The following is a 20,695-nucleotide window of genomic DNA, read 5'->3' on the forward strand; positions in this document are numbered from 1 at the left end:
ATATACCATTGCAATTTAAAAATATTTGCACCAAAAACATAACCCTCTGGCGCAGTCGGGTAAAAAATTACGTCTTAACATAACCGCTACATGATCTAAAAAGGCTAAATAGCACCATTCTAAAGAATTACGGGTACGCAAGAAATGTCTAACTACCACTCGGAGACAATCCAAGATCATCTCCAGATTATCAGCTCGCGTGATCTGGTGGTATCACCACGTGAGAAAAGGGCGGCGAGTGTAGCGAGAACAATCGCTGGGAAAACGAGTAGTGTACCTACTCGCACAATCGAAACGGGAACACTCGAATGCACTAACTCGAGTGGAACAGCGGAAAATAATATGGGTAGAGCGGCGAGCCGTTTGTTATTGTCAGTAGATGCGACTCTACAAGAATTTAACTGATTTTGAATTCTGTAAAGGCAGCATTCATTTTGTTGATTTTAATGAAGTCGTGTAATTATTTTTTCTTTTTTTACTTTAATTGTGCATTTATTATCAGCACGTAAGATATCTTTACTCGTATGTGGTTCTGATTGCAATACTTTCATTAATAGAAATTCAAATCTTTTACCTCAGCAGACAGTAATCGTCTTTTCATTGCTGATGGAACTTCTAAAAACTTACCAACCTACACTTCTTTTCTTCTTACATGTACCTAGTCCCTATCTAATTTAAAAGTCAACCTTGATGATATTTCTTCAGCAAAGAAAACTACCTAAGGTATTGAAAATTTTCCTCCTTTTTCTTGTAAACCATTTGTTTCGTAACCGCCAGCGCAGCAGCGCGATCGCGATGCGCGCGCCGATCGCGCCGCGGTAGTCCGATACCATCTGTACGGGTACATTTCCTATGAGCTTTGACTCGGCTTGAGCACGCACCAACAACGTACAAGACTCGGAAACTACATTAAGATTAGAAACAGCTACAACCATTGTATAGTTATTTTACTAAGCTTAGCTTACCTACCCAATTATACGAATATAATAAAGACAAAATCGCGGACGACGGATAGTGTAGTGAGCACACCATTAGAAAAATAACATAAGCGATGAGCTCAATCTATTTTTAAACCGTTTAGGTACGTAACACAAAAAGTTTAGTGTCATTTGGATCTTTCCAATTCAAGTCGTAGTTATTAACGACAGTGTGGCTCATTTCGGAGTGTTAACTGCCGTGATGCGCACCCAGGCGTGCGCGTGCGCAGGTCTACGACTTCCGCGCGTGGAGCGGTTGACGCTAACGACACAGCTTCTATCGCAGCCGACTAATTAACGCACAACCTAATTAAGGTCAGCGATCCAGTGAGACTCGTGCGAAGGAAGTAGGATAAGGAAATAATTGTAGCAAAGAAATCGACATTATAAGTTTCAATGCTAAATGTCCTAATAGGCCCCCTAATGCTTAGGGTTCCTCACTTTTGAAAAATTGTCAAAGATGAATAAAATTATGTTTATATGTTACAGCAGATGTTCCTTTGTTACCCTCTGCCCCTAATAGTAAAACGAGGTACAGATATCGTCTATCGACGAGTACCTTCACTTTCACATTAAGTTCAAAAATTACTAAAGCAATGTACTCACGATACCATGACAGTAAAAACTAGCAAGAATATTACTGGTCATCCAAGTTTAACCCCACAGGTGGATGCGCGGTTTTATGCGTCCTGTATCATAATTACTAATTAACTAACGGAAGGGAATACTTGGAATAAATGAAACTGTGGGAGCTTCTCTAGCGGCACAAATAAGTTGTCGGTGGATTGTAAATTGAGCCGCTTTTCTACTAACAAGTATGCCAACTCGTACCTAACTCCATAAATGGTTTTATGAAAATTCTTTTAAAGTAATTCTCAGATTGTCATCAGTAAACAACGGTTGTCCATAACTGTTTATTATTACTTTATCTATAAAAACCAATTTAAACCTTATCACCTGACTTTGCTTCTGGAATTTCAACTTAACACATGTTTCAACTTTTGTTAACCAAGTAATTAGCATTTTGTTTTTTCTTCCATCTGTACCACACAGGCAATATCAGGTTATGTGATTGTGTAGTGTAATACTGTATTATTTTTAATCAACATTACTACCAAGAAGTACATCATAATTAACTAATACTAGGAAAGGAAGTTTATACTTGTTTGAAGTCTAGCTGCAACGCCCACTGAACAATTTGAGCGTATGAAATGGGTAATATTAGCCCTGAGTGCAGTGATACCGGCGCAGACGCATCGTGACTGCGCGGTGGGCGCCAGCCCTTACCGAGCGGAAAACGTTCCTCGAACTAGGCCCACCTACACTGTACTCCACGATCAGGGATGGGCCGTGCTTAAATAGGTAGAGCTGTCATACCGCAATTAACAGAATTGACAGATAAACTTAACTACTATAGTCTTTTTCACGTAAGATGATCCGTATGACACTTCAAAGTTATCCATATTACGCATACTACATATGCAGAATATTTTTTAAAAAATATTTGTATTTTATTAGCAATACAAGTTTAATTAAGGTGAGATACAGGCCAAGAGCTTCCTCGTTGTGGATAAAAAAAAAAAAAAATATAATAAAAAAAAATTAAATACTTGTCTTGAAATATATAGTAAAATCTGAGTCTATTGATTATATTTTAATTAAATACAATGTAAAAATATTTTTTATGTAATGTACGCAATGTGTGAAACGGAATAGATTTAGTGCTGGGGTATTTCTTGTATAATAAAATCGATTATTTCCGCGGTTCATTAATCGATTGCAGTGAATACTTAGTTATTAAAAACATCACAAAAACCAACTATATTTTTCGATTATTGACTTTAATAAACGCATTGAATATAAATTAATAGTTTTTAATTTAAAGAAACAGAACCAATACTTTTTAGGAATCGTTTTTTTGAACACGAACCATGAAATTTGAATGTTATCAATAAAAAATTGTTACAATAATATTTGTAATTAAAAAAAACATGTTTTTTTTGTTAAATAACACCTATACAAAATAATTCTCTAAAAGTAGGTTTTACTAACTCTTCGAAAAAAATCGATAGATAAATCGCTATGATTTAGTTATGTGACATCTCTAAATCTTTCAAACTCGAAACGTCATACGGATCATCTTAGGTGAAAAAGACTATAAACACTTGTACGAGTATAACTAAACTACAAAAATCACGAATCCACATATTTAACTAAACAATCGATGCATTTTAAGAATCAGGTTCACATTATACATATCAGATCTTAAAGTAATTTATTATTATAACAATATAACTTATTAGGTCATACATAATTAAGTATGACCTAATAAGTTATAAACCAATAACCTGTTGCGGGATATCTAGAAAGAAATTGAGCTAGTAAGCCTAAGCTAATATAAATTCTTCACTGATAACTACACTCAATTCATGATGAGCATATAAAACTCAACCCTAACCGGTCATAGAACTGTGTAATATTTCACTAGGATGTTTGTATAATCGTAGAATTACAAGATGCAAATCGCGATAAGTTCAATCCACAACACGGGTCACGAAACACATCTTGTGGATAAACGAGTTAGTTACGAAGGTATTCGGATCATTTATCCTGTGGGCTGCAAAAGATCTAGCTTTAGATTCATTTTGAGTTTGAATAATTTAATTATTTGTGTATTTTAATCTTAAGATGTGTTGCATATCAAACATAATAATCAAGTTTGTTAGTCGATCGTCGAAAAGATTACATAAATACATAATTTACCACACATGGATGATAGGTACAACAAGACACTTTAGTCATTTTAAACAATTATATTTTACTCTTCCACCATTTCATATCTGAGAACCATTGTTTTATACTTACTTGACAACTTAATTAGGATACATTTATTTTTAACTATTTATACTGATGAATGAGAGGAATGTAATATAATAGTTGAATTTTGCAAACGTAATTTACAGACGTTAAAGTAAGGAGTTAGATAAACCCAGTATAGCAATCAAATGTACCTGCGATACAAATTAGGCATATTACGAGTATAAATACTTATCAATTGCATAACTTTAATTTTTTGAAAAAACTTTAAGAATAGAGCAGGTAGTTTAAGAGTCTTCATTTAACTCTTCTAAAACTATAGTTAAAATTAATGTTTTGTCTGTAGATGGCCAGCATCGAGGTTTCGCTGGCTGGTTCCCGGCGTAGAAGCGCGGGCGCACGTGACGTCACCCGGGAACTGGACGCGCTACGCACCGCGCTCAGTGACAAAGACACGCTCATACAAAGGTAAGAGTTCTACAATCGCATACTTACATAATCACGTCTTCATTTGACGTGTAAAATAATAAGTTCTATGGTATTGCGTGTTTCAGTCACCCTCCAAATAAGTTATTTTATTACTAGTCATGTAAGTTACCAGTTAGTAAGGTTTAAGGTATACGGTGAATGGGTTGGACTGGCCGACTCGAGATCCGAGGAACGCCGGTTCGAATCCCACCGCTGCTCGACTATTGTGGTGAGCCCACTCGTAACACAAGCTTATTTAGCTCAACACGAGGGGCTAACGGGAGTATTAGTAATTTGTGCAATACAAATTCATCCCCAGCCTCAAGAAGCAGCTGAGCGCGTCGCTGAGCGCGGCGCGGCTGGCTGCGCAGGCGTCGTCGCCGGTGGCGCGCGGCGAGGACGCGCCCGCGCTGTCGGCCGACGAGCGCCGCGCGCTGGAGGAGCGCGCCGCCGCCGTGCGCGCCGACCTCGAGGCGAGGAGGAACAACATACACGAGCTGAGGAAGCGGCTGGAGAAGACGCATGTCACCGAGTGAGTAGACACATCATCCCCAGCCTCAAGCAGCTGACCTGTCGGCCGACGAGCGCCGCGTGTGTAGACTAGCTAGCTCTATGTCTTGCGTAAGCAGTCAATGTTTTGCGCACCTTGTTTTATCTTCAATCTCTACATTTACATAGATTGGTACGAGAATTACAAAATATATCCTCTGATTGATATGTCTTACTCACATTTAGCTTGATTCTTATGTTATCTTAGGGAAGGCCTATGTTCAGCAGTGGACGTCCTATGGCTGAAAATGATGATGATTATGTTATCTTATTTGGGACCACGCCTTAACGTGGATCTTTTTAATCGATGTCCTCATTCCATATTATCCTCCAACTTTGTATTTGGTTAAATTGTTCCTGGGTGAAAGGAGTCTATATTCTTCCGATGCCATATGTACCAACCTTAGAAGATCCATTCTTATTGTAGCCAGCAGATCGCTCGTAGTCACACAGTAGGTGCTTGGACTCTACTTGTTCATCACTTACTAGATCATAAGTCATTTGCTGCTAAACCATGTAACTCCACGGTTCGTCCTCACAAGTGTCCCTGCCCGCAGCAACATCGACACGCGCATCCAGCAGGCCGAGCTGCAGTACAAGCTGGGCCGCGAGGAGCTGGAGCTGCTGACGCTGGGCGAGCAGGCGCGCGCGCTGGCGCAGCTCATCGACCACGCCGACGCCGCCGCCAAACGCAACGACACGCCCACGCTCTACAGGTATGTACCTACTTACAATACTATTTAAAATTAACTTTCCCCCGGGACAAACTTGACCTTCATTGGTTGGGTTTTTGTGGCGGTCAAGCTGTAGATCCTGGCTACACAGGAGTTGCAGTGGTGGGAACGAGAGGTGGGAATAGTCCCGTAATACTATTTAAAATATTACAGTGAACAACATTCTTAGAGCTAAGCGAAATAAACAACCACTTTTCCTACAGAACACGGGGCTAAAACAAAGTGATTTATAACTCCTGTGTAGCCAGGATCTACAGCTTGACCACCAATAAAAATCCAACGAGTGAAACTAACCAATTCATTTATTGAAGCTTGTAATTGGTAGACCAATCATATTTCTTGGCATTTAATGATGACGAAGAACACTGGCGTTAAATTCATGAAATATATTGAGAAAATACAATGAGGACGTAAAAGAGTTTAATTAAAATGAAACACATTATAATACAGTGGACGTCATTTGGCTGAAACGACGACGACTACGACATTATAATACTAGGTACAACATTCTATTCGCTACGACTTTAAATTACATTTAATTACAAAACAGATTCAGTAATTGCGCTTCCGTCTTCCATGCTCGTTAACATGGGAACCCAATGCGAAGTGATTATTCGAGCTCTTAAATTTTACGGCCGTATTGAAAGTCGGCGTCGCGCGGGCGCACGTCCACAAACAATCAGGGACGTGTAAATGGTGCCGCGGAGGTGTACACACTGCACAGATTCAGCGGGACTTCTTATCTTGAAATACAACCAACTAAGCGACCATAATAACACTGCATATTACAGTAATTCATAGTATGTATATGATCAATGGTATTCTAAAGCATTCTTATTTCTATTCAATATATAAAAGCGTCATAGGTGCACAAAGAACCAAGGGAAGTTCTTTAGGAAATTGCTTCCCAAGCACTTTCAGTTACAAAAGAAGCAATAGAAGTAAGTTCCTCATGCAAAACATAAAACGGTACCAACTCTTTTGTGCGAGTACCTGTCAAATACCTGGTCACTCTAACATAATAGCTTATTTAAGCGGAAAACCGTGAAGATGAAAGATAGAAGCGCACAAATCGTCCGTAATTGTTTCAATTATTGCGTCACCCTATTGTCCGGGGGGCGGGCGGCTTTCTACCGCCCAATCTATGGGAACATCTCATCTGCCAATAGTAGAAAGTGGAGCATGCCGATTTTGATATTTGCACGTACACGATCGATGCGAAACAGTAACACCTCGCCGATCAAGATGGCTCAACTCTTTGAACTGTTGCTAATAGTGGTACGAGAAAGTTGTCAAAATCAGCAGAGCGTGTCACACAAGCAAAGAGATTATTCTGATATATTTATACAAGATATCCAATTAACGAAGACTTAATATTAATAATAAACCTCATGATAGATTTTCTTTTATATTTACAAGTTTACCCTCATTACTTCTAGCGTTAAAACATCTGTGAAATATCATAAGTAACGCGCTAATTATGACGATAGAAGAAAACTTGTCTAGTTTAAAAAGTTTCTCACAGTTTCAGTGTCCATTAATTAGGCCTCACAGGAGAAATGTTGCTTACTCCATCTGCCGCAATATATTACTTCAATCAAGGGTTTTTGTATAATAATTATGTTAGTTATGCGGAGAAGAAAGAAGAATAAGAACGGAACCAATTAGCCGGGGCCTGAACGTTGTATGGGCAAAAAGCTGAGCCTGAATAAATGCGCGCGCGCAGACAATGAGTCGTTAATCTATTATCGATACACTCGGCACCGGAAACATCCGTGATTTCCGCCAAGTTCACCCACATGTCTCTCTTTATTACAGACATTTTCAGAGGTATTCGTTTCCAGTCTTTTCATAAACTCAATCATGTGTTAATAAAGACACGCCGTGTGATATAATTATTTGCGCTCTAGAAAGTATAGGCGGACGGTATCTTCTGTAAGCACAAGCGTTTCCATCGGTATCCTTCCGTTTGGCCAAATTACTTTTCGCCAAATTTCACTTCGCAAACAACTTATCGCCAAAATTTCATTTCCCAAATGAACTTTTAGCAACTGCACTTTTCGCAACTATTTCATTTGGGCAAATTATCATTTGGCAAAATTTTACTTGGCAAATGTTTATATAGCAAATGTTTTATTTTGCCAAATACTATATCCCCAAATAATTTGTTTGGTCAAATTGACACTTCACATACTTACTCACCGTTACCCACAAATCAAAGCATAAGGCAGATCATGGTTTTCACGAGAATTTTATGTAAAACAAAGAGATTGCAGAAAATAGTATGGTTGCAGAAAGTAGGTATTGCAGAAAATAGTAGGTTAGGTTAGGTTAGAACAGTGACCCTAAAGAATTACCTCTATTGTTATTGAATCATTTGGAAATTTCGATAAAAAGAATGAAATATGAAAATTAATTTAGGACAAATTTTATAATAACTACCCACTAAACAAAATAATAACCACAAGCTAATTTGTATTCCATTCTATGCACCAATCAAATTATTTTGTAAATAGTTTATCGTGAAATATTTTTGCCAAATGAAACATTTGGGAAAACATACTTTGCCAAACAATAATTTGCTAAATAATAATATGCCAAAAACGACATTTGCGAATTAAAACTTTGCAATAAGTTGGTTTTGCCAAATGAGAATTTGCCAAATGAAAATTTGCGAAACGTTGTTTGCGATGTGATAATTTGGGAAACGTTTTTTGGCCAAACATTAGTAATCCGTTTCCATCGGAGTCTTGTATTTGTTTTGATACGTTCGTTCTAATTGCTCTACTAGTATCGTCATTGTAAACTGAAAAATTTGCCATTTAGACTCCTCTGCAAATCTCTCTAATTTACTTAAGTTAGAAAAAAATATTTCCCAAAACTATAGTATTAACCTTAACTATCCTTAGGAATGTGAATGAACTGTATCAATGTAACTTCGATAATGCGCTTGACTATACCAAAAGCTAATATATTTTACCCGCAAGTTCCCACGAGGCGCGGTGGCGTGTAAAAAGGGGAGGCGAGGTCTGAGGTCTGCGGCCTCCATGCCGGATCATCGATCATGGCTCTCCGCATGCAACACTGACCTATTTCAAACATATGTATATGTTTTCATCAACACCAATATGATTGGACATCACGCCATCATGGCTGTTTGCTTATCACTTCATTAACGTCGAGGGTTCATATTCACAAGTCACAACCTATATTATAAAGTAGAGTCAGAGTATTTAAATTGTTACATGTTTGAATACTTATAATTTTGAGCTTATTGTAAGATTTTTAACGTCTTAGGTCATCACTGCAACTAGGTCGGACGACATATCGAACAGAGAAACTTATTGTAACAAAATCAATTTGAACCATGAACACCATATTATAGATTTCGAAGAATGTGCTTAAGAGCTTATTGAATAGATTTTATCTTAGTGAGTCATGGTCCGTTTTACATATTCCTGATAGAGATGCAGCAATCCTGCCTATTAAACGTTTTAAACTCACCTATCAGCAGAAAAAACGGGCTCTCCCGTGAAAAACGACAGCCATTACCGTAACGACTTCATTGTGCGAGGGCCGGCGCAGGCGCATAGTTCTTTGGTAATATATTGGGCTCTAAACGGAGGTCACGTGAACTTTCTTTGTTGTTGTGTATTATGATGATAGTGAAGACAATAATGGTGTGATGTTATTATTCAATTTATTACTTTGCTTGGATTACCGTAGTCCTAGGTATATCACGTCATAACAATATGTGTCATAAAGCCTCGATTCTCGCAGGTTTTTTAAGTCTAATTTAGTTAAATTTTAGGGTGTTATCAGGACCAGCAGATATCTCAGCATAAATGCATGCACATTGCACAAATGCAACCTAAAGGTTATTAATAATTTTTACAGCTAAGTACCAAAATGCAGTTATACCAAAATCATTTTCCGTATTTCCGCAGCTGTATAGCTGTAATTTTTATAATTTCACTTCCATCCTCATTGAATGTCTTCAGTCTTCCTTGGAACCTTCCTGCCTAAACAGTTACTACATCAAATGCCCGCCCGTATCGGCCGTAACGGTCGCCGCGCCCTGCGGCCAGACGCTATCCCAGATACTCGCAATGCCCGTAACATAGTCTAAGAATACTATCATTTCTTATACTGATAATAACCTGAATAATGTCTTCTTCCATTTATATACTTGTAGTTACTAACTATATCCCGTTGCTTCTACTCGTAAAGTCTCTATAGTATGGTTTACGTCACTTCGGTATTAATATCGCATAAGACGTGTGAAAGTGTGATACTCGCTTTTTATTGACGGTTTATACTGATATCAGATATGAATTTCACTAAAGGGCCATAAAATACAACGGGTTTTTCATATTTAAATACCACATCTTTAGAAAATGCCTAAAATTCAGTGAAGCATTTTAGTATAGAAATTCATGTAAATACTCTTTTTGACACCAGAAGGTTTCCTTTCAATCTATCATTGTGGAAATGTATGAGACTAACAATACAGCCGGTTAATGATCCCAAAACATTAGCAATTGCTCACCAAATATTTACCTAACAGATTGGTGGCCGAGTCGGCAAACCACTATTGAGTTTGAACTACATGTGGGAGTTAACAAATCGAGGTATTCCCATAGCTGCAGTCGAAATAGCTACATTATTGCTGACAGGCTTTATTGTGCAATGCTTAATTACTTTATGGTTCAACGCACGTTCTCTGCTGTTACACCATAGCTGAATCTATTAACATAATTTAAGAAATCATGTTAACTCTTTGAGTAATCTCCCGCCATTGCATTGCGATCGAAATTGTATCTGAAAGATTCGGATGAGATTAGAAAAAAATATATGATTGTTGATTTATTGATAGATAGATACGGGTAAAAGCCGAGGCATCTGCATGTTCAGAATAAGATATTCCCTATCGCTAATACAAACGTCCGTATTCACAAACATTACTATGAGGTCTCACAGTACGCGTGGACGCATAGGGTGACACACGAACCAATCACAGAGCTCTATTCAACGCTGTGCGTTCGATTGTCTGTTTCACTTAAGCAAGCATCGTTTGTGAATACTGACGTAAGATTTGTTTACTACTCAAAAGTGAATTAATTAATTGAATTATATTATTCTTTTCATATAAGTATTAGGTAGTTGCGAGTAAAATAATCATTTTTTTTACATGATTAGTAAAGCCATGTGACCAATTTTGAGACTAAAAGAGAGGTCATACTATTCAAAGCTACGCATAATAATTAAATACCTAACAAAATAGTATGCTGTTCCGCGACCAACAATGCTTTAAAGAAAGCTATGTTATTAATAGTAATAATAACCTCACAGCAGACTCTACTTCTCTATCGGACGTAATCTTTATTATTATCCATTATACTGCATAATACGAGTTTACGGATTTTAGCTTCGCGTCTGTGGGAAGCGCCAGCGCTGTATTAATATAAAAAGTAAAACCACGATTTATAGTGAAAGTGCGAATATTAAGTGCCGTACTCTACTTACGAGTTGGTTAACATAGGGCTGCCAGTACTGACTTAGATTTTCATTCGTAATACATCGTAAAGCCAACAAAACCCTACGTTCAACAATCCCACTTCAGTCAAATGACAATACATATACAGACATCATTGTAGCATTTCACGAAGGCGAGTGAACTTTACATATGAATTACAAAAAATATACTCGTACGTGTGTCTGTAAAATAGTATTATGCTTCACCCACTGCCAGAGGTATTAACCATACTATTTAGTGCGTAATAACTCACTTTATCTTATTTACTAAATTACATAGACGCCATAATAATAGGCATCCCTAACGCAGATCAGTGCCTTCAGGCCCGGTACAGTCGCACGCGCAGCGTAAGTGGTCACAAGCCGACTTTCGTTGCGGTCTGCGGCTGCGTGCGCGCGATGCAAACTGGGCCGAACATTATGTCACGATAGGCTTATAACTGTATATTACTGATTATGTAGACAATAACAACCTTGGTGACGGACTATCATTTCCCTTAAGCTTGTTACAAAAGCACGGCAGTTATTTTCCTCATTTCGAGCGTCTGGCGCACTTTTATTTAGCTTTACCAGCTCCAAATCTTTATACACTTTCCCTAAATTGGGGCACTAGGGTCACAAATTGAAAATCTTTCTTTGCGGTCATCTACCGCTTGCCGGACGTCTCCTGTGAACTGGGCTGGTCATTATATCCAAATTCTTGAGGCCTATATATGTTATGTCGTTATGACAAATTACCTAAATTAGGGTAATCTTGTTGAGAAGTAAGAGAAAGTGTCGTAAATTCTGTATTTTACTATCGTGTAGCCTCAAAATTCGAGGGAGCTCGTTGATATTCCAAGAGATTTAATCGGAAAAGTGAATACAAAAATATCTTATGTATAAGTAATCGGTACCCATAAAAGTATTATATTGCAAATAGCGATAAACTAAACATCTAATACATGGTTGCGAAGGAGCTTGCTTGATCACAATAGCTCATGGATATTCAGTGGCTGTTTATATTACTGGGGACAAATCCCCGCCTTTTTCGCTGACTGGAAAAACTTAGCACTCCTTGTTGGGAAGCACTGGCAACTCCGCCGCCATCTTGGTTAATATTTATTTATCAGCATCGATTATATTGAAAAACGACATCGCCTTTGATGTCAGCCGAGACTAATGTTTATAACTTTGTCTCGGTCGGATACAATAAGCTCTTTGCATTATCTTATTCAGTAAAGCGTATTAAATACGCGTTTTCTGCACTGATATGAGGGTTTAGTACGAAATATGACCATTACCTACCTACTGCCTGCCCAAACCTAGTAAAATTTCGGTAGACTAAGCGGCTATTTGCATAATATATCCATCACATTTTCAATGAATGTAACTTAGAGAGTTAAGTCTAAGAGACCAGTTTAGAGGAATAGCTTGTTCCATATTCGTACTGCCTCGGGTACATTTGTATTAATAAATTAATATGCTAAACTTGTCTGGTACTTAAGTGTACTTATATGTAGCAAGCGACACGTATTGGAATAAGCATGGACCTATAAAAAAAGTCGGACGGATTATCATCAACAAAATACTGTGACATTAGGATACACCAGCTTGCCTGTACGTACAGGCCGGCACGCACACATTCACACCCTGATACACCACTTCGAGTGCAAACTTCACACAGTTGACACATTTAAGCAGCGAAAAAACAACACGAATACGACATGTCTTGTGTGATGAAATTGTGTAAAAACCGTTCTGTTCGAACAAACAAAAATTAAGGAATCACATTTCACAGGCATTTGATTGTGTCAGGGTTTGTTTACTTTATTTATAGTTGTAGTTTTACAGTAAAACAAAAAGAAAAAGCTACTTTAACGGTTTCATTATATAACAGTAAATATATTTAAATGTTCCTGTATCACTAGTAATAAATTAAATATCGTTTTCAGATCGAAATGAGTATTGTTTTGAAGACCGGGTTTGTGAGTTTTACAATATCAAATTCCAACCACAAACCGTATTTAAAGGAAAATTGTTGGTATTGGCTGGACAAGTCCGAGATGTAGAAGAATTAAGAACAAAACAAGGGCAGAGTTCAATAATTCACGCTCTCATCATAAGGCAAACATTCTGTGCACAACAACTACTGTGACTCATTTTTGTACTACCACGTTGTAGTCTAGTTATTTCCAAATTGTAAACGGCTATTAAACCAGCCCTATCGAAAAACAGTCCACTCTTTTATTTAAGTCCCCAGTAGGACCCTATTCATGCGATTAATTAATGATATTAAAATGTATTATGTAGAATCGCTTTGCCATTGACAGATACATCTGATGACAGAGCTTACATTATTTCTAATTTTGACCACCATGAGCGCTGCGATCGATTATGTTACCCCCACCTAGTACTTCGCACCCAGCGAATAGAGAATCGGAGAATTTTTATTCAAAAGTAGCACAGCACGGTGACGGTGATGGAGCATAGATTTTTTCCATCATGTGATAACTAAAATTGATTGTAAGTCTACTTAGTTAGTAGGAAATATCATAAAATTTGACACAAAATAGTTGTTATTACTTTACAAAATAGTGTTGAAGGTAGAGTCACTTTTAAATTCATAGACATTTTCATACAAATTCCAAAATAATAGTGAGGTGAGATTCAGCAAGATTAAGATTATATATTTATGTTAAAGGCAATTTATGAATATGCATCATACAAAATCTTCGTGCGAGATTGGTTGCGCATATCTACGCAAATCGTAGCCAGCGGCGGAAGCTTTTTTGTTTGATGCTTCTAAGGGCTGCCTCGTTGAAATAAATAGTACGGGCCGAAACAACCATAAAAATAGTGTAGAGTTTGATGGATCACAATAAGTTGTACCTAAATAAATAATTATTTAACACTATAAAAACGTACCGTCCTATATTCTTGATAACGACAACAGATTTTGTGTTATGACCTCTAATAAATTCTGATTATTTGAAGGTGATTGTTCAAAATTGGTTGTTGCTATTGTTAGTAAGTTTAAAGCTTACCTACTTACAGGTTAACTACATTATGAGGGACATCCCTGCTTTGTAAGATAAAGGTGCGCGTGCGATCCCACGGCGCCTGCCAGGGAGCTAATTCGCCGTGCGATGGCTGACATGGCTCGGTGTTTAAGCGAAGCTTTATCCTTTATCTTCGCATAAATATCCGCGGCATATCCCAACGATTTGGTACTTAGTTGGATCTTGCTACGAACCCAGTCGCGATGGTCCTTAGAATATTTCGCTAATGGTCTCTACCACTAACTCAGACATAAGTTAGGAACAAAGTAAATGATTTAATACTATTTCGTTGAATGGGTTTGTGTTCATCATATTACATCTAAATGAAAGCGAATGATTGTCGGATCGAGCATGTCACAATACTGCTGTCATTAAAGTAATCGCTTTCACAGGGCGACGCAAAAACTATGTGCGTGAAATGAGCTGCGCCCGCGCACTTTATTGCTCGTTAGCGAATTACAAATAGGACTGGGGACAGAATGAGATAAAGCTGCTCTTTATTAAACATGTGCAGAAGCATCTATTTTTAGGAATATAAATCACTAGCTGACCCGGCGAACTTTGTTCCGCCTTAATGGCAATAAATAACGGGATAAAAAGTATCCTATGTCCTTCTCCTGGCTCTAAACTACCTCCCTGACAATTTTCAGCTAAATCGGTTCAGCCGTTCTTGAGTTATAAGTGGAGTAACTAACACGACTTTCTTTTATATAATAGATTATGGAGTTTTAGACGATAGTGACGCTATTGTAAACAAAATTCTTGCTCCATGTTGGAAAGCGCGCTGCACCTGCTGCATTAGTTCTGATTTCTAACGAAACTAAAACATGCAGCACTAAATAATGAGCACTATTACAATATTGCGGAATATCAGTAAGATTAGGGTTAATGACAGGTTTTAAAATACACAGATGCGTACACATTCTGGAATTTGCAGGTGGAGTCGCTTAATAAGTGTACGAAGTACCTACAGTGCATTCAACTCGTCCGTAGCGCGCGGTCAGCATTTATCAATCTGACCCAATTTTAACCTTTTGTTTTAATATCTTTAAGTCAGTTTGCGTTCGGTTACCATCGCCGCGTGTAGGTACTCAGCATACCACTTAACCATTTTACCAATATACCAAGTTTAACCAATTTAGACTTTTTACATTATTTCATCCTTATTAATTTGTTAGACTCACACCCGACAGTAATATTAAGTTCCACCACCTAAACCAGTAGATTCTTAAATGCTCCTGGTGATCTGTCTCCCAGCCTACCCTCAGCCGGCTCGTCAGAAGTCGGCGGGCGCGGTCGTGACGTCGCGACGGAGATAAACGGCGCTCTAACGTGACAAATGGCCTTTTAATGAGAACGCTTACTGTGTATCGAGAAAAGCATCTACACCATTATTAGAAACTACTTTCGTGTCGGCTAATGTTTTTTTTTTCTAAACAAAACTGCTGTAATGAAACGTACTGTATCAGTACCACTACTTTTTAATACGGGACTTCGTAGAGTGGACCGTTGAGTATTAATTTTGTATTAAAATTTATTAGATTTGATAGATTTTATTTTATTTTACTTGCTATTTCGAGCTATGCCGTTTTACATCTCGGTATTTAACTTTCATAGACGACAAAGATCTCATCATTTTACAAATAGACGCAGTGCAGCCATTGAGTTATAATGTACTTACGTAGTAATATTACTTCAATGAATGCAGCATATAAGTTCATAATAATGTTTTACTACAATAAACACCTTTTACGACTATCATCTCTATTCTACACCTCTATAAGGATCACAGAGGATAGAGTCGTTCTGCGGTGAGCTTTAATCACAGCCGTCGAAAGTCCTCCGCAGCGCCCGCGGTGGCCGCCGCGCCCACGTCCTCGCCGTGAGAAACCTAAATAATACGGCTGACTACTTCAATAATACGATTTTAGAGAGTAAACAACCTTTATCTTGCAGGCGTATAGAACAATCCTGTTTGAAAATATAACCACTTTGCAGCGTCCTACTAGGAAGTTTAAACGTTTAATGATCTCGTGACTCTACGTTATGTTATGATTACCACTATGTCAACGCAAGTCATATTTTAATAGGAATCAAACGCAACAAAATAATCTATGTGCCACTTTGTGTTCCCTGCCAGGCATTAGAACCCAGAATTTACAATGTTGTTAGAAGTTACAGTCCTAATCAGGACTACTTAAATCGTAAAAAAATATTAATGTCAATCGACACTACTTGTTACGGTTATTAAACATACAATGCTATTTTAATCTATAATATATGTAAATACATTAATTAAATCAATCTTATAATCCTTTACTACACTGCTACACTACAATTCGTTCCTCCACTGGTTTAAAGCTAAAAATGCGCGGAAGAAATCACGGTATAACAATAAACAAAACGTAACCATAAGGAATATCGCTAATAGTAATTAAATGTATAATAACTTACTAATTACGCACTTAAGCCTCACAATTTACAATTACTAAAGATGTAATTAGGATAGCGGATTTATATTCTAATCTAGCTTTTATTTAACCACGGCACCTATAGTAGGTAGAGACATTTTAATATCTAGAGTAGCGTTCGTTCCAAGTCGAAAACTTTAGAAAGTTAAAGTAAATGAGATAATTAATATTTTAAATTATGTAAAATTATAAAATACCTTCTACTCACTGGCTTACTTATTAAGTTTACCAGCATTCTAGGAGAAATCAATTAATGCTTCCTGAGCTTCGCTTTACTAGAAAGAAAGACTGCGTAATTTCCACTTGGAACTGACGAGAGATTAAGTTAATCTTGTCTACAGCCCAAACAAACCAAGTAATTTTGAATAGTGTTTTGACCATGTCCAAATAAATGTGATCTTTTTTTAAGTTATTAACAGTCGTGTAAAAACTCAATATCAATCATAAGATTTATGAGACGATTAAGATGCTATAGCAACCAGTTTTCTGTAACGTCAGTATTGAAATCCCCAATACCTTGGTGCAATGCAGATTACATTGATGCAATTGCTTTGAGTAAGTAGGTACCTACAGGCTTTGGTTACCTAGATTGGTATATTTTATTCATGTAGGTATTAATATCTTTGGCCCGGTTTTGAGATTGAGAAATTGAGATTTCTACCTTGAGCGTGCTCATGTCCTTATCAAGTATGAACTTATTAAATCATCCTTGAGAAGATGAGCACGCTCAAGCCATTGCTCGTCAAACTGATCTCCTTGACTTGTGACCATTAAATGGACAGCTAGTTACCTAGTTACTTTATAAGCGGAAAATGCTGTGAGAGTGTGTCTCTGATTACCACTTCCGCTCTTGTTCTCCGTTCTCAGTAGCTAAGAAATTCCACTTTCTCTCTGACGATATTTTTCCGAACGTTTCAGTTGTTGATAAATTATAAATTCCCCAAAATAGAAATCATCAACTATATTTATAGTAAATACGCTTAATAAGTCCCCTCGTCCCAAAAATTTATCTTAACCGACCTTTTATATCACTGAAATTACGAATTAGAAGAACGCCATATTGGCAAACTCACCGGCCTTCTGCCAGCTTTCGTTAACCTTTCTTTATCAGTCCATCCTAAGAGCTGAGCTCTCCCGTTCGGAGAAATCGTGCACTATCGTTACAATAAGTGCACAGAGAGCGCATGCACGGGTTCATCTACGACTCAAAGAGGCACGCGCGGCGTAGGCGTCGGTCACAATACTTTGTGTTGGGAAGACATCTTTGCAACTCATCAGTACAGTCCTTCAATAGGATAAGAAAACCATCTATTATGTGGGCAGTAATAATATCGCTATTAGTCATCATGATTCGCTGTATTAAAAGTCTAAGTTTGAACTGTGGATCTACATTTGCGTATCCCGGGATATAGTCATAGAGGAAATTCATAAAATGGAGACATTTAATAGCGCAATAAAATTAGATGATTTACCAACCTATCACTCACAGACTTTTTTAGTCAGAATTAATTTATCGTGGTCCCAGGAAGTCAGAACGTATCGGAGCCCTTTACTTACTAGTGCACTAGCCGCTCGAAGTGCCCTCGGCCGTGACCCATCGACTTCGCGCATTCGCCTTAAATTAAATAGTACCTACCTACAGAGAGACCTACAAGAATACCGCGAAGCAAGACACCAATATCAATGTATTTATTAATGTTCTGATTTCTTCCAGTTTAGTTGAAGTCAATGACTTGTTTACAACGCATTGGAGTCATTGGGATTAAAAAATTCTAACCACGCGGCAAAAACTCTAGTAATATAATAATAAGTAAAAACTGTGAACATAATCACGCGACGTCAATCTTTATTATTACTTCGAATTAATAAAAAATGAAATGAAACTAAATATGTTACACTTGGCCCGCGGTCGATGCGCGGGAGTCCCGAAGCTCGCTGGAGCGTGACGGCCCGAACGTTTGCCTGACAGGTACAGACACCGACAAGATACAATTCTAATAAATAATATAATATTGATACCAATCAAAAAAGAAGAGTGAGACAAGGTCAAAGTACTTGGTGCTATAAATTCTAAATCGACATAAACGATCATCAAAAGTGGAGTAAAGTTATTCACCTTTTCAACATCCTGTATCTTTTACTGGTCAACTATAATAATATGCTGAAGATACTAGTGACAGGGGGCATCATATTATACAACAGTCATTTTAGATATTAGGGTCATACTTATTCTGCTCACTGTCAGTATCCGTTGTAGGCTTATGTTTATGTGGGCCACATGCGGCTGCAGCCTATCTACCGCGTTTACAGATATCAAATTACACGGTGCGAGTATCAATAAATTTGATAAAACAATGCTGGCTATGAAAAACATTGTTTAGTGCGCTTGAAACTTCTGCTGCATCGGATTGGTAAAAAATTGATGCGGTAATTAATAAAAATGCTTTATTAAGCTGTTATGAAGTCATTTACTTCAGAAGACAGGGCTGAACTAATACATTGTTCCAGTGGATTGATTTTCAGCCAAATGGAATTTAGCTGTGGATGCATGATTTTAAAAACACCAACTTGCACACAGAAAACTCTACCACAGATAATATAATACTACTCTACTAAAGTTAACTCCGAGTACGAGTTTACTCTTTACCTCAACAGCTGACTATGAGGTTAATCAATAGTCAGATACACATCATCCTTCGCGGTTATGAATGAACCGATTCGAGATAATAAAAGACAACATGTACTATAATGAGCGATCTACGAACACGGACTACCTACTTATTACAGGTGGTATCCAATGCCTACAATGTTTAGATTACATCTTGCGGTCTGGCCAATGTCACGTAACGTCGGTAATCGTGTTCAATTCATAGTGTAGCCGCGATACAAAATATGAAATCATTTCGCGGTTCATGTTACAACACAACATTATTGTAATATTACCTACCTACAACACATACAACATAGTATTTTTTATTGCAGAGATTTTTCTTTCTCTAGAGCACGCACTTAACATGACATCATCAGTAGAATCGAACCCAGGACCGGGGAGTAACTCCATTTACTTACATATTTTGCTAAATGCAACCCTGGAGTGTTCTCTCTCTAACTACATATTTTTTAAATCATTTTTTAACCACAAAGAGGAAGCTCTTTGCTTGAAGTCAAAGTCAAAGTCAAAATTTCTTTATTTGTTTAGACTAATAAATAGTTCTTACAAATCGTCATTTTGCTCTTAAGGAGCCTCTACATGTCTCATAATCTTTTTACCCTACCAGCGCTTCGAGACCAACATTTGGCAAGTGCTGAGAAGAAGCGCCGCAACAAACTCAGTCACCACTGTCTGCCGGTTAATATAAATAAATATAAATAGTAGTAGCAGGTACATTCGATTCAGGAGCAGTTCACTGAATTTACCATGCATTCTTGTATGGTGTATCTTATAAGAATGGGTATACAAGATTGCGTGGTATATTAAACAAGGTAGTGACGTGCTAATATCTAGACTTACATATTAAGATACTAGTAGAAATGACTCGCATACATAAATTTGAATAACTTGATGGTAAGTAATGGTTTTACTTACATTTTTGTTAATCTTGTTTACAGCACGGTGCGCGACTGCGGCGGGTCCGCGTCGCTGGTGGCGGCGGAGGCGCGCGAGGGCTCGTGGGGCGCCGCGCCCCGGGGCCCCGGCTTCAGCGTGGACTGGCCGGGGGACAACACCGCCATGCGCGCTGGAGACAGGTTGGTACCCACTGTTTTGGAGTTAGAGCCTAATAAAGTAGATTTTCGACAAGTTCATACTTAAGACGTAATGTGCTATGCGTTAATTTGTGGGCGTAGCACTTATGCTTCAACGCGAATGCGCCAAGGTGCTACCAAGAGGGTTACCTACGCCATATCGAATGACAAATGATCGAAAATCAAAATATCGAACACGTTTCATCGAACGATCAGAATATCGAACGATCAAAATATCGAATGCTCAAAATATCGAACGTTCAAAATATCGAATTTAAAAATGATCGAACGATCAAAATATTATTATATAAGTCATTCGATATGGCGTAGGTAACCCCTACCAAGAAGCTAGGTACAGC

The 20,695-nt window shown here is 37.8% G+C and overlaps 1 protein-coding gene across 3 annotated transcripts in view; it reads left to right on the forward strand.

Moving 5' to 3' along the window:
* The window catches only part of sprt (PDZ domain-containing protein sprite), a 74,449-nt gene that overhangs the window by 47,508 nt on the left and 6,246 nt on the right, over positions 1-20,695 (forward strand). For all 3 annotated transcript variants that reach the window (XR_003655773.1, XM_028302488.1, XM_028302489.1), the window contains 4 exons: positions 4,141-4,262; positions 4,582-4,794; positions 5,369-5,527; positions 20,202-20,339. Coding sequence is in view for 2 of the 3 variants with exons in the window: in XM_028302488.1 (XP_028158289.1) it covers positions 4,141-4,262; positions 4,582-4,794; positions 5,369-5,527; positions 20,202-20,339 (632 nt within the window). In the remaining variant the exon portion in view is untranslated. The remainder of the gene's footprint in view (positions 1-4,140; positions 4,263-4,581; positions 4,795-5,368; positions 5,528-20,201; positions 20,340-20,695) is intronic.

This window comes from Ostrinia furnacalis, unplaced genomic scaffold, assembly GCF_004193835.3.
Source record: "Ostrinia furnacalis isolate ACB-3 unplaced genomic scaffold, ASM419383v2 OfSCF1130, whole genome shotgun sequence".
In the NCBI taxonomy this organism is placed as follows: Eukaryota; Metazoa; Arthropoda; class Insecta; order Lepidoptera; family Crambidae; genus Ostrinia; species Ostrinia furnacalis.